The 13755-nt window shown below is 40.2% G+C and overlaps 1 protein-coding gene across 1 annotated transcript in view; it reads left to right on the forward strand.

Moving 5' to 3' along the window:
• The window catches only part of LOC306976735 (tumor necrosis factor receptor superfamily member 19-like), a 30384-nt gene extending 17206 nt beyond the window's left edge, over window positions 1-13178 (forward strand). Inside the window, exons 6-10 of the mRNA XM_079574788.1 lie at window positions 6387-6551; window positions 8034-8162; window positions 9386-9488; window positions 10999-11117; window positions 13102-13178. Of these exons, the coding sequence (XP_079430914.1) occupies window positions 6387-6551; window positions 8034-8162; window positions 9386-9488; window positions 10999-11117; window positions 13102-13115 (530 nt within the window). The 3' untranslated portion in view covers window positions 13116-13178. The remainder of the gene's footprint in view (window positions 1-6386; window positions 6552-8033; window positions 8163-9385; window positions 9489-10998; window positions 11118-13101) is intronic.
• The last annotated feature ends 577 nt before the right edge of the window (window positions 13179-13755 follow it).

A 13755-nucleotide genomic window follows, 5' to 3' on the forward strand; every position in this document is an offset into this window, starting at 1 on the left:
GAGGTGAGCTGGATCCAAAAAAAATAATGTCAACACAACACCATAAAACACACAAGAATATAATGAAAAAAATAATTTAAAAAAATCAATTGATACATTTACCTAAGAAAAATATCCTCATACATATATACATATATGATTATATCATTATATGATAACCGTGCTTTCAGCCTGAACCTAAAGTGAAAGTCCTTCTTAGTTTGCAAAATGAGGAGTGCAGTAACAGAATTTTCAAAAGTAAATGACTAAGCTCCTCCCCCTCCCCTCCTGATTGGACCTGACAGGCTGGTTCACAGGAAAAGCTCGTCTCATTGGTCAACAAGGGAGGATACTAGACTCTGATTAGCTGCTAAGATCTGGGAAGAAGGGGCTTTACAAAAAATAAAATATATAGGCTATAAATATGATTACTTATTTACATCAAAATGCAACACCAGGTGATCGATTTTGCTAATTTTATAACATTTGTAAATCATTTAGACTTCCAGCCTATCACTTTAAACTGCATGAAACTGAAACGCAGCCTCACTGTGTTTAGTCGTGACTCTAGGAACCACCAAAAGGCCCCAGGTGGTTCATATGGCAGTAACATGTCAGTGATGTACTTTAATACTTTAATTAATCCAGTTTAAGTGATCAAGTTTTTTCTAGAGCACTTTACTCTAGACTCTCTCTACTCTTTGGCAGACCAACACGCTGTCCATAAAAAACATAACTAGAACTGGATACTGTGAACGATATCGAAAAAATATCAAGCAGAGAGCAAGTTTTGATGCCTGTTGGGTCCAGGGAAGCATTAAAGGAACAGGCCACCATTTTTTTCCATACTGAGATATGTTCTTGCCTGAGCTTAGACGAGTTGATGCGTACCTGTCTGGTCGTTGTGCGTGCCCTCAGTCACGCAAAACGATCAAAGATGTTGTTAGCATTTGGCCTCTCCCTGCGTATTCCTATAGCTCCAAACGTGGGTGAAGTTGAAAGCTACCAAGTAAGAACATATCTCAGTATGGAAAAACGGTGACCTGTTCCTTTAAAGGAAGTGATATAGATACAGGTGTCAAAGTATTGTTCAGGTGTTATTATCGAAAACCAAGTAAGGTTAAAGTACTGGTATTGAAAATATGTAATGGCCCCTAGCCCTTAACATAACAGAAAAACATCAACATTAAATGACATAAAACATGAAACCACAGGCAAAACATTACTCATATAACTCATTAATGCAGCGGTTATAGTTGGTAGTGAGCCCAGAACAGGGTTTCCACAGGTTAAAGTATCAAACAGTCATGGATTTGGTTCCGTAAACTCTCTCAAATTCACGGTCGACACTAACAACTACAATTGTTTTTGAAGAACGTTAAAAAGCAGAACAATCAAAAAACCATGGGACTTTTTTGGCAACTCTTTTTGATCAAAAGTTGGGTCAGTCTGGCCTTTCACTGGGTTGATAAAACGCTGCTGGAATTTGGGATTTGGATAAGCTGTGTGCTATACGTTATTTTTATTCACTTGTTGTAGTATTGGGCTGGTACTCTGTATCGATGACTACTCTGATCATTGTATTTGTTTTGGTTTGATTTATGTATGTGCGGCAGCCTGTGCGTCCAAAACAAATTTCCCTTGGGACAAATGCATTAATTTTAAATCTTGAACCGTGAAGTATCGGATCGTAAAAACTGGTATCGGAACAAAACTAATCAGAAACATGTCAGAACCAGTCAAATAATCTCTACTAGTCAAAACAAAATTAAAAATACTGAAGTGAATGATCTGAAACTCACCATTTCAACCTTCATGTGCAGTAAAATTGAGTCAAATGTTAATGTGGAACAGAAATGATCTTTTTGGCCGAGCGTCGTATTCGTCTAAAGCTATAACCTGTCACAGCAGAAGGAACATGTACTCGAGCACGAAGTTTTTGGCCTTTCCTCTATGTCGTCCCGAAAGGAATTATAAACACCCTCATCCCGTATCTTTGCGGATAAGAAAAAAAAACGGGCCAAAGCCAAAGTAATGTTTACATTGCGTAACAAAGAGCTCTCAGGTCTGAAAAGGCTCGGTGCAGTTCCCTTTTATGACGGATTGAGTGGAAAGCAAACAGCAGTTAAACCGTTCGCAGAGAGAATCATTTATTTTAGTGCGAGTTAAACGAATCAATCTGCAAATCCTGTTTCCTGTAGTGGTCAACGTGTTGAAAAATGACTGCTCCGGCGGAAAGAATAATGTCGTGTCCGATGAGTCACATGTACAAAAATGCTCCGCTGATATTTCACAAAGCGACTACTGTCAGCTCTTTAATGTTATGAACATCTGTGGCCAGGGATTAGTGCGTAATCTCCAACTGCAGCCAAGTGTTATTAACTATTAAACTCAGTAATTGGGAATTAGTCATGATTTCCACTAACTATACATTTTTAAAGCAGCAAAATGCAGAAATACGAAGATAAAAAAAAAATCAGAGATGACTCCAAAATGTGAGCTGTAGTTTGGGAAAAATAAATTAAATATTAAATAAATCCATTAATATACATAGATAAAACAGAGAAAGATCAAATAAAAAAATAAAGTAATAATTTAAAAAAAGTTGATAAAATTAAAATGATAGTACTACCTCTTCAAAATAACTAGTTATGTTAATGTTAAGGCTGTTGATGATTCTTTTTATTCCCTCCATCAGGGGAAGAATCCAGATACAAATAGGCATTGTTTATCCACATATGGTTTATTAAAACCAAACCTAACCCCGCAGAACCTACCACAACCGCCCCCAGTGTGGCATCACCCAGATCCAAGAGCCTCTCGGAAAAATAGACTAAAACAATTAAATTTAATTTAGAAAAACAAAAAAAATGAAATAGGCAAAAAGGATTAATAAAAAAAAAGTAATAATAATAATAAAAAACGCAACAGGCACAGCAACAAAATAGGGCAAAAAAATGTTACAAAAAGTTTTTACAGCAATTTAACACTTTTAGCCACTAGGGGGCATTAAATTTAAACAAAGGAAAGAGTTCCACACGTGTCCAGTAGAGGGCACTGGCATAATAAGAGCTCAGGATATAAACAACACATTATATAGCCACGTGGTAAATGGACAGTCTGCCCCAGGGCGGCTGTGGCTTCAAAAACAGCTTACCACCACCGAGTGTGGAGTGAATGCATAATGACACTATGTAGCACTTTGAGGAACTTGTGACAGAGGCTTGTAAAGTGCAATACAAGTGTAAGTCGTTGTTATTAATGAAGCTACAGTCAAGTTGGGGTTTTGACCAAATCACAGCTCATTATTATTCATTTATTGGAACATTTTCTCTATTATATGCGGCCCGCGACCCACCGTGGAAGCTGAATTTCGGCCCGCGGCATGCTCCTCAAAGGCCACATTAAATCATCTCGCAGGCCACATGCGGCCCGCGGGCCTTGACCATGACATACATTAGACACAATTTTTGCTAAAACATAGTTAACACAATTATATTTAAGATTTAAATGTGTTCAAACTTTCTTTAGTTTGACCCTTTATGTGCAATGTTTATAGCTTCACTTCCTTATTCGACACTGACAGGCAGTGACATAGATAGAGGCAAACAATTTTAAACTGTTACCGTGCCAACCATATAATGTCAATTGGAGAAGATTCCCAACTTTGAGGGAACAAAGTTAGGCTTCACGGGCACTTTTGTCCTTTTTTCACAAATATCTGCTTTGAATATACAGAACAGAATTCATTTTTCATCCCTAAAATCTAAAAAGTGATATATCGCTTTAACAAACTCAAATAAGCCGCAGGGACTTTCACCTCTGATAATGTCAGAAAGGTTCACACTTTTGTCCCTGAATCAATACATCTTAAATGAAAGCCTGGAGGTTGACTCAGCAGTAAAGCCAGGTTTATTTAAAAATGCACATATTCCCAGTTTATCTCGGGAGGCTCTTGGCGGTGAGAGACTGAATCTGTGGGAACTTGTATAATGAGTTACATTATTGAGGCCAATATTCTTAACCTGTTTTTTTGGAGTCCATCACAAAAATATTACCTCATGTTCCCCTTAAATCGTCCAAATCGTGACACATAGCGTCCGTGTTGTGACGACAAAAGTCAAACTCTCTGCGTTTTGGGCGTAAAAGTGGCAGGACGAGCTGAGCCGCCCCGGGGCGCGAGGAGGAGGCTGTAAATCACCGTCAAAGCGTCTTTTCCTTTTGAAGCGCGCTGCTTATTTCATTAGACGTGAGACGAGCGTAGCTGCAGGCGGACGTTTGTGTCGGGTTACTGCGCTCCCATTGGCCCCACAGCTTCGGGACGCGCCGTGATTATAGGTGTTTGAAATCAGCCGGAACGTGTCATAATGTGGGTTTAATGGGGTTTTACTGACACGTCCTGTTGTTCTGTGTGAGGCTTGTGTACGTTACTGTTTGGACGGGCACTTCTGTACGCGCTCAAGTACAGTATTTAAGGAAGTACTGACATGAGTAATACATTTCACTGTGAGTACAACTTTAAATAAATGATTAAAGCTTCATGCGATTTATAAAGGAGAAGCAGTTTGGGTTTTATGTGCCACAATCTTTTTACTTTTATGGCATTTTATGTGGAAAATCTGGATTTTTTCATCATTTTATGTTTTATTCATCAGCAATACCAAAGCAGAAATCATTGTTATTCAGTACTTTAGCTTTTCTAAGTCAAGTTAAAAGGACTGTATGAGTTTAAAAATGTTAAAACTAAGTATTTTCCTCCCCCTACATGTTCCAACAATGTCCACAAATGCCTCTAAAATCCTGCACTGTCGCTCAAAAAGTTGTTTCTTCGGGTCCGAAGTGCCGTCATGCACGAGCTTAATATAGAAGGTGCAGTTACACATATGACCTGAGGTGGCAGTAGTGAGTATAAAATGGCCAACTTGCATCTAATCCCTTTAAGTAAAGTCATTATTCGGGTCATGACTTACTTACTTGCTTCTACTTGAGTGAATATTTTGGCTTATCTACCCGCCTGCTTAAATAGGGGACAGTAGCACATCATACGAGAACTTAAAGGGACTATATAGAGTTTAAAAATGTTGAAATTAAGTATTTTCCTCCCCCTACATGTTCCAGCAATGATGAGCCCAAAAATATTCACCAAAACTGCCTCTAAAATCCTGCACTGTCACTGAAAAAGGTGTTCATTCGGGTCCGAAGTGCCGTCATGCACGAGCTTAATATAGAAGGTGCAGCTACGCGTAAGACCTGAGGTGGCAGTAGTGAGTATAAAATGACCAACTTGCATCTAGCCCCTTTAACCTCTTAAACAAGCACATTTTCTCCAGTTTGGCTTTCCCCAAATCTAAAAGTAAAAAAAAAAAAAAAAAAGCAGTAAAATAGTGACAAAAGCGAGGATGAAAGTGCAACCAAAAAAGGGATGAAAACGCAGCAATAAAGCAACACAAGATCGACGGAAACGTGACGGAAAAGCAACAAAAACATGACAAAAAACAGACGAAAAGACGACAAAAACGCTTCAGAATTGTGACTGAAAAGCGGCGACAATGTGACAACAAAGTTACGATCACTTTTTTAGGTCTTAGCTTTCAAATTAGGCATTACACTGTTGCTCTCCAGGCAAGAAGCTTTTCAATGCGCTCGGTTAAGGCGGGGGTTAAGAGGTTAAATATATGTTCAGCTACAGTATTTTAGTCTTTGTATTCTCCTAATTTAAAACAATTGTAGCCTTCTTATGTCTCGATTTGGCACAGCGGTTAGTGCTCACACCTCACAGCTAGAAGGTCCCGGGTTCGATTCCCACCTGGACGTGGTCTTTCTGTGTGGAGTTTGCATGTTCTCCCCGTGTCTGCGTAGGTTTCCTCTACCACTAAAAACATGTACAATAGACTCCCCTGAAAAAGAGATTCTTAATCTCTGTGGGACTATCCTGGTTAAATAAAGGTCAATCAAAAAATGATACAAAAGGATCAGAATTAAGAAAAAAAGGACTTGTTTCATTGCTGCTAAGAGGTTTTATCTGATCTAAGACCTAATCTACTCAAAATCGCTTAATTCAAGTAGATTTATGTCATTATAGGATGATTATTCTTTTGTCAGTGTCGATATCTTTTACTGCATAAGTTCATTAAAAAAAAAAGATAAAGTTCCAAAACATATTGAAATGCAGTTTTGGCTAAAAGTTCATCACATTTAGCATTGACATTCCCCCACATTCCTCTGTCTGATGGCAAAGAAACTGTAAAAATCCAACGCTTCATCGCTGAGTCATACTGATAAAGTCATTTGTAAACATCATCACTAGACCGCACTTAAAACCTCATATGTCGCTTACCTCGAAACATTCCTGAGCTCCGATAACCCGCTCTGGCTCTGACCCGTCCTGTGTGTGCCCTCTCTTTCAGGCAGTGGGCGTGTGAACCTGGTGCCCTTACCCCCCATGGCGACCAGCCCGCGGGACATGGCTCTGGCGGCCGTCATCTGCAGCGCCCTGGCCACCGTCCTGTTGGCGCTGCTCGTGCTCTGTGCCATCTACTGCAAGAGGCAGCTGCTGGAGAAGAAGCCCAGCGGTGAGACAAGGCTGGACTTTAGACAAGGACTTGTTCCTTTGGCAGTGGAGTTAATCATATGAGGCTCGTCTAAACTGTGGCATTGGAAGTTCTGATGTTTTTAATCAGAGCATGGTCAGACTTTTTGATGAAAGGGACACAATGGAGTTTGCCATGAGGGTCTGATCAGTTGTGGTTTTAAGTAGACTTTCATTTAAAGGGACTATACAGAGTTTAAAAATATTAAAATTATGTGAGCTGAGACCTGTTGACCACAACTGCCTCTAAAAAAGGTGTTAATTCGGGTCCGAAGTGCCGTCAGGGTGCAGTTACAAGTATGACCTGAAGTGGCAGTAGTGAGTATAAAATGGCCAACTTGCATCTAGTCTCTTTAAAGAGGGGGTATTATGCTTTTTTCACTCACATAGCACCAGTCTATATCACACTACAATGATGACCAAACCTTCTGTTGGTCTGTAAATGCAGTAAATTCGAATAACTGCCTTGTATAAAATTGCTCTCTCAAAATGGCTGTAGCAAATGTCTTGAAATAGGCCTCTGTCTCTTTAAGAACCTCTGACCCTTTCAGACACGCCCCCTCCACACGCTGTCTGTGGCATCAGTGGGGAGGGGGTTCTGCTGAGGACGAAAGCTCGGAGGCGTCTCCAGGAGGTGGGGGCGTTCCTAGGAGGACTCAGGCAAACCTATCCCTAAAATGGCCGCCATCAGAGTTTTTACAGATTACTCAAAAATATGTGAATGTGCCAAGGCAACACTTCAGGCATGTTTTTAATGAGGGAATGACATAATAACATGATGTAAAGCTTGAAAAAGTCGATTTTGCATAACACCCCCCCCTTTAAATAGGTTTACTTCTCATCCAAATACATTCTTGAATCACCTACTGAAAAAAAAAAAATTTTGTGGGAGCATGTTTTATTTTTATTTCATAAAATATATAAAACCAGGGCACATCAAACTAAACTATCAGCACACATTGAATTACAATGTAGAGAGAAAATGTCACTCTTGATACAGTACATACAATATTTACAAAGACCGATATGCAAACTGTCTCTCACAAACACGCAAACAATCCATCTTGAACCACTCCGTCTCAACAACAAATAAACATATGCTGTGACATGCTCACAAGCACATAACATTTTTCAATAGTAATTATTTAATAGATATGTGGTGCTTGATCCAATCAGCAGTAAACGCTGCTCTCTCCCCGAATGATTTACTGTGGAGTGATCCCAGATTGATATCAGTGCTAATTTTATTGCCACTGTAGTATCAATCTCAGTGGAGCAACAGGTAAAAAACTCAGATAAAGGCTCCATAATGTAGTGAAGTAAAGTGAAAGAATTTATAATCCGGTATTTCCATCGCTGTTAACTTGATTTGTCCTAATTCAGTTAAAGTTGATTCATTATTGGCTGTAAAAAGCCACATGTTCTGTCCGTAAGTGAGTTAAACAGTGTGTCCTGTCCCGTGCAGCGTCCTCCCTGCGCTCCCAGGACTTCCCCTACAGCGGAGCAGAGCTGTCCTGTCTGGACCCGCGCTGGCTCCACGAGCTGCACCACAGACCCTGCTGCCAGTGCCACCTGGGCCCCGAGCGCCCGGCGGGTAAGAGCTCAGCCACGGACTGGACTTAAAGGGATGTTTCAGGACTTTTGACATAGGGTCTCATTTCCTAGTTATCCAGAGTGTTGCAGATTTCTGGAGATATTTTTTCTTGCAGTTCTTATATTTGAAGAGTTTCGTGGCGCTAGGCTAGTGCATGGCTAGCGCAGTTCTATGGTATCAGCTAGCCTGCATTAAAAACAGTCTGACCCGCTCCACAGTGCACCTGAGGCAAATCACTTATAACGGCAGACTAACCAAATAAATGTCTGTGTCGATAGAATAATTGTAACTATTTTGCATTTAAAATAACTTATATTTGAGCAGCATCAGCTTCGTGGTTGTATAAGCTACGCAGCGGCGGAGTGATCTGCTAGAAAATAGTCCCTCAAAATGCGATCATTCATGTGATGCAAGATCAGTTATATTCCAAAAATGATTCTATCGACACAGACATTTATATGGTTAGTCTGGTATTATAATTGATTTACCTCAGGTGCTCTGTGGAGCGGGTCACACTGTTTTTAATGCAGGCTAGCTGATACCATAGATATATATAAAGGCTAGATGTCTTAAGCCAGAGTCACTTCCGACATAACGGGCGGCCATCTTGCCACAGGGAAGCTCTCTGGCGAGCTCAAGTAAGTGAGTGATTAGCATGAACACAAATCCTCATATCTTTTATTCATGTGTATGCAGTGTCATACCTCCATCTCTGAGGTTTATAACAAACGAAACTGTTTGAAAATCGGTAGAAAATAGAGCAAGTTATGGTTATTTAAACGTCGCCCTCCATTGGCCAGCAGTGCGTATGAGACATCTAGCCTTTTTATATATTTATGGCTGATACAGTAGAAGTGCGCTAGCCTTGCACTAGCCACTCAAATATAAGAACTGCATGAATTACAAAAAAAATATCTCCAGAATTCAACAACACTCTGGATAACTAAGAAATGAGGCCCTATGTCAAAAACCCTGAAATATCCCTATAGGCACTGGAGAGGGAGACAACAAATACTATACTGGCTTTTGTCTTTACACCTCTTCAACGATCTCTATAGACGACTAAATGGAACTAGAATATTGCTGATAAATGTACAGACGATAAATATAGGGATTAAGGATAAGTCGATAGCGTAACCACTGTGACTTGCTTTTCCGTGCAGTTTCCCTCTCAGTGTCTGGTGTTTGTTGCTCACGGGGCGGTGGGTGTTTGTGTGTTTCAGGCCCCGTTCATCTGATCCCCGCTCTGTGCTGTGAGGAGAGCTGCAGCCTGAGCCACAGCCACAACAACAGCCCCTTCCACTCTCACCTGAGCCTCAGCGCAGAGTGAGTCACTTACACGGGCTGCAAACTCCTCATACCAACAGACCATAAATCCTGCCTGTTTACCGACAGGTGCAGCGCTTCAAAGCCTTGTGTTTTCAGAGTCCTTTGAAAACCTGCCAATGCTGGTTGTAGTAAACACTCGGCAGCCAAAGTACTTTCTTTATAAGTGAGAGTGAAACGACTTAACGATTTTACTCAAGTAAAAATCATCATATCTCACAATAGTGGGCCACGGAGACATGTTCTCTGGGCTATTTATTTTAATACTTATTATATTATTTATTTATCCACTGAACAAACACATGAGGCTTTGAACACGACTCCCGCAGAGTTCTTTTGATCATGATTTCTGCTTTATAGTTTATTTGCCAAGTCCTAAAATATTGCACTCTGAAGTATTATGATATTTACTTCTGAGGGGAATATCACCAGGGAACCCAGGGAGCTTTGGAGATTTTCTTGCCAAGGAGAGAAGTCCATAAAGGGGCAATGATAGACGATAGATACAGACGGCATCGCGTCATAGATTTCCAGAAATCTGTTTTTATGCTTAACTTAACTACCTAAAGCAGTATTAAGTAACTCATGCCCCTAGAGGCTATAGGCGTCACTGCAGGTGTCGTAGCATGTTGCATTTTTTTTTACGTATTAATTGTCCGTGAAAGTAAATACTACGCTGACAGAATTATGAAGATAATTTTTTTTCACTCAAACTTGGCTGTAAATACTGTTTAAAGTGACGCTAGCCCACAGTTAGCTCTGCCCGTTAGCCTGTTAGCTTCTTCTTCATGATTCTATTAGTGTGTATTGGTGGATCCGACCCGTTGGCAGCGAAGTTGCAATTGTGGTTTTCTGGCCAGAGACACCAGGGGAGATGAAAGACCCCCCAATCATCCCATTAACACTTGTATTTCCCCCAGAGGGACTACGAAAAGGTTAAACAAGTTATTTAGTACTGCTTTAAGAACCTCAACAATGATCTTATTTCAGATAAATCAAGATTTATTTATTTTTAATCTAATTTTGAGTACAATTTGATTTTTTTTTAATTTAAATTCAGAGTAAAAACAACTTGCCTCATGGAAAGATTTCTCAAATCAGGGAAAGAAGAAAGAAAACTCATTTCTGGAAAACTTTCTACACAAATTGGAGTCAGGATGCGTCACAGACAGTTTTGTTCGTCGTACAAAACAAAGTCATAAAACTCTACAAACATAATTATTACTGTCCTGCTGCGTCTGAAAGTAAATACTCAATATCATGACATGTAAAAGGAAGAACGTTCCTATAATATGGACTGAGAAAACAGGGCAATTAAGGAGCGTTTCACACCCTTCACATCCACACGGAGTCACGGCACGATGCCTTCAGGGAGCGCTGGAACTTTTTAGTCCAAGAGAGTAAATTAAAAGTGGTTAATTGCTGCCTTTGAAGTCGTGGCTCGTCAGTGAGCGCGCGCAGAAGGTGCGGCTCAGAGAAATGATATATTAACCGTCACCGTGCCCCGCAGACGCTCGCACACAGAGGAGACGGGACAGGAGGGGTCGGAGGTCACGGCGGGCCGGCGGCGGGACGAGGGGGACGACCGCGACGACAGAGTCAGACACGACGGGGAGGCGCTTCAGGAAGGTACGAGGGAGAAATACTGAAATACAACAACTACTACATCGACAAGCCTTTGAGTTTGATCAATGAGACGGCTTTAAAATCAGACGTGCAGCTCAAAGGTCTTTGTTTCACCAATGTCCGCTTGTACTAAAGGACAAAACACATTTAATCCCACTCAATTCCCCATAATCTGTTGTTCAGGCTCCAGATTTGGACCAATCACGTGGCAGTGTTGTTGTGAATGGGCGGGTTTTAAATGATACTAATTAAAAACATTGAGAACCGTGTAAAGAGTCGCGGCGCTTCTGCAGACTTACAAACATAAATATCATGTTTAAAAAGCTAAATATTTCATTGATTTTGTGCTTTTTTTGTTTAGTGACACTTTGAGACTTAGCTGTGATTGGCTAAAACGAGGCGCACTTGATCCAATCAGCAACCAACAATGCAATGAATGAACAATGAAAAACCAACAAAAACATGACTAAAAAAAGAGACAAAAACACAACAAAACAATGAAGAAGCACCAAAAAAAAAAAAAAAAAAAACGTGACAAAAAGTTACAATATTCTTTTCGATTTGGGTAAAGCTGAAATTGAGAAAAAGCACTCAGTAAGAGGTTAAAATATGTCTTTGTGGAAGTGTCACATTTGAGAGAGAGCTGTGAGCAGGTTTTGCTCATCAAAAGAGCGTAGGTGCTCGATAAACTAGTAAAACACATCGGAAATCAAGGCTGATGAAACCTGGCAACCTGCTGTGCTGTCGTGACTTAAAGTGACAGTCTGTAAGTTTGCAAAGTGAGGAGGGATAGAGTGAAATTTGAAAATCAAAATCATCCCCGTTATTTATTCATCCACGTTATTTATTTATCTATTTGGCTGTTCACCTACGCATGTATCTTTCTTTTGCTTGATTACTCTGTTCCTATGAAGAACTTTGTGGAGCTCAGATGCTCAAATAAAAAAGATGAATGAATGAATGAATCCCCTCTTTAACCAGGAAGATCAAGCTCCTCCCCCCTCTTTCCCTCCTCTGATTGGACCTGACAGGCAGGTTCACAGGAAAAGCTCGTCTCATTGGTCAAATCGGTATCCTGGGGAGGGACTTTAGCAGTGTTAATTTCGTCGACTAAAATATTTAGTCTTAATTTTAGTCGAAGTGATATTTTTGATGACTAAAATTGGACTAAAACTAAAATAAAAGTTTTTCATGAGACTAAAACTATGACTAAAATGTCCAGATATTTCAGTCGACTAAAATAAGACTAAATAAAAATGAAAGGGAGAGACTAAAATCATCCAAACTTCTATTGACCGTCTGAAAGAGCCTCAGATCATGTAAATTCTCTGCCAAATGATCAGCTCTGAGCTTTGTTCATGTGGAGCAGCTCCATGAAGCAGAGGACCTGATTAAATATGATTATGATGAATATTATCAATGCAAAGTCGACTAAATTCGTCTTAAATTTAGTCGACTAAATTTACTTGCAATTTTAGTTGACAAAAACTAGACTAAAATTGAAGATATTTTTTTGACTAAAACTAGACTAAAATCGAATTACATTTTCGTCAAAAGACTAAAACTAAATTAAAATATGTTGTCAAAATTAACACTGGACTTTAGAAAATATATTATTATTTGATGCTACTGTTACCTCAGATTTCAGACCCAGGTGGTCAGTGTGGTCATTTGTGAAACAATGTAGACTATATCACTTTAAAGGGACTATACTGAGTTTAAAAATGTTAAAATTAAGTATTTTCCTCCCCCCTCCATGTTCCAATGTCCTAATGTGTAGAATGAGCCCAGACATATTCACCACAACTGCCTCTAAAATCCTGCACTGTCACTCAGAAAGGTGTTAATTCGGGTCCGAAGTGCCGTCACGCACGAGCTTAATATAGAGACTGCAGTTACACGTATGACCAGAGGTGGCAGTAGTGAATATAAAATGGCGAACTTGCATCTAGCTCCTTTAATTTCACATAACCTCTCTGTGATGCAGATGTCAACCTGTGACTGCGGCGGCTCCTTTATCCTGCGTCTGTTTCCCTCAGCTGGATGAACCCTCCTCTACGGCAGAAGCAGATGGTCCTGGTCCTGGTCCCCCCCCGCCCCCCACAACCCCCCACAACCCCCCACAACCCCCCCACACCGGCGAGGAGCAGCACCGGGGCCTGAGGGCGAAACTGAATGAAGTCTGCCGAGCTTTGACTTTCCTCACGGACCGCGGGCTTTGAGAATGTCCTCTTTTTTATTTTTATTTTTTTTATTTAGCGCCTTCGTTTTGTAGAAGAGCCACTGAATCAGCCGCTGGTGTGATGAAGCTTTCGTGTGTGAAGAAGAACGAACTGTTGCACATTGAAGACAATCTCTGACACTAAACACTTTAAAGACGTGGAATGTCGACGTGAAAATGCTGTAAGTATTGTATCATATAGCTTAGAGGCTGTTATCGTATTTTTGTAACATAGTCGTAAGACGCAGTGTTGCTTCTGTAGAGGTAGTTTTCGTTTGTGAAAAGTCATTCACCTGATTTGTAAATAAACATCCTGGATTTTTACACATTCGTTTGTCTTTTTGCTCTTGCACTGTGTTTACACTGACACTGCACTTTTGAAGATGAAGTTTTAAGCATTTTGTGACTCAAAAAGTACCA

The sequence above is a fragment of the Gobius niger genome (genome assembly GCF_951799975.1).
Source record: "Gobius niger genome assembly, chromosome: 1".
NCBI lineage: Eukaryota > Metazoa > Chordata > Actinopteri > Gobiiformes > Gobiidae > Gobius > Gobius niger.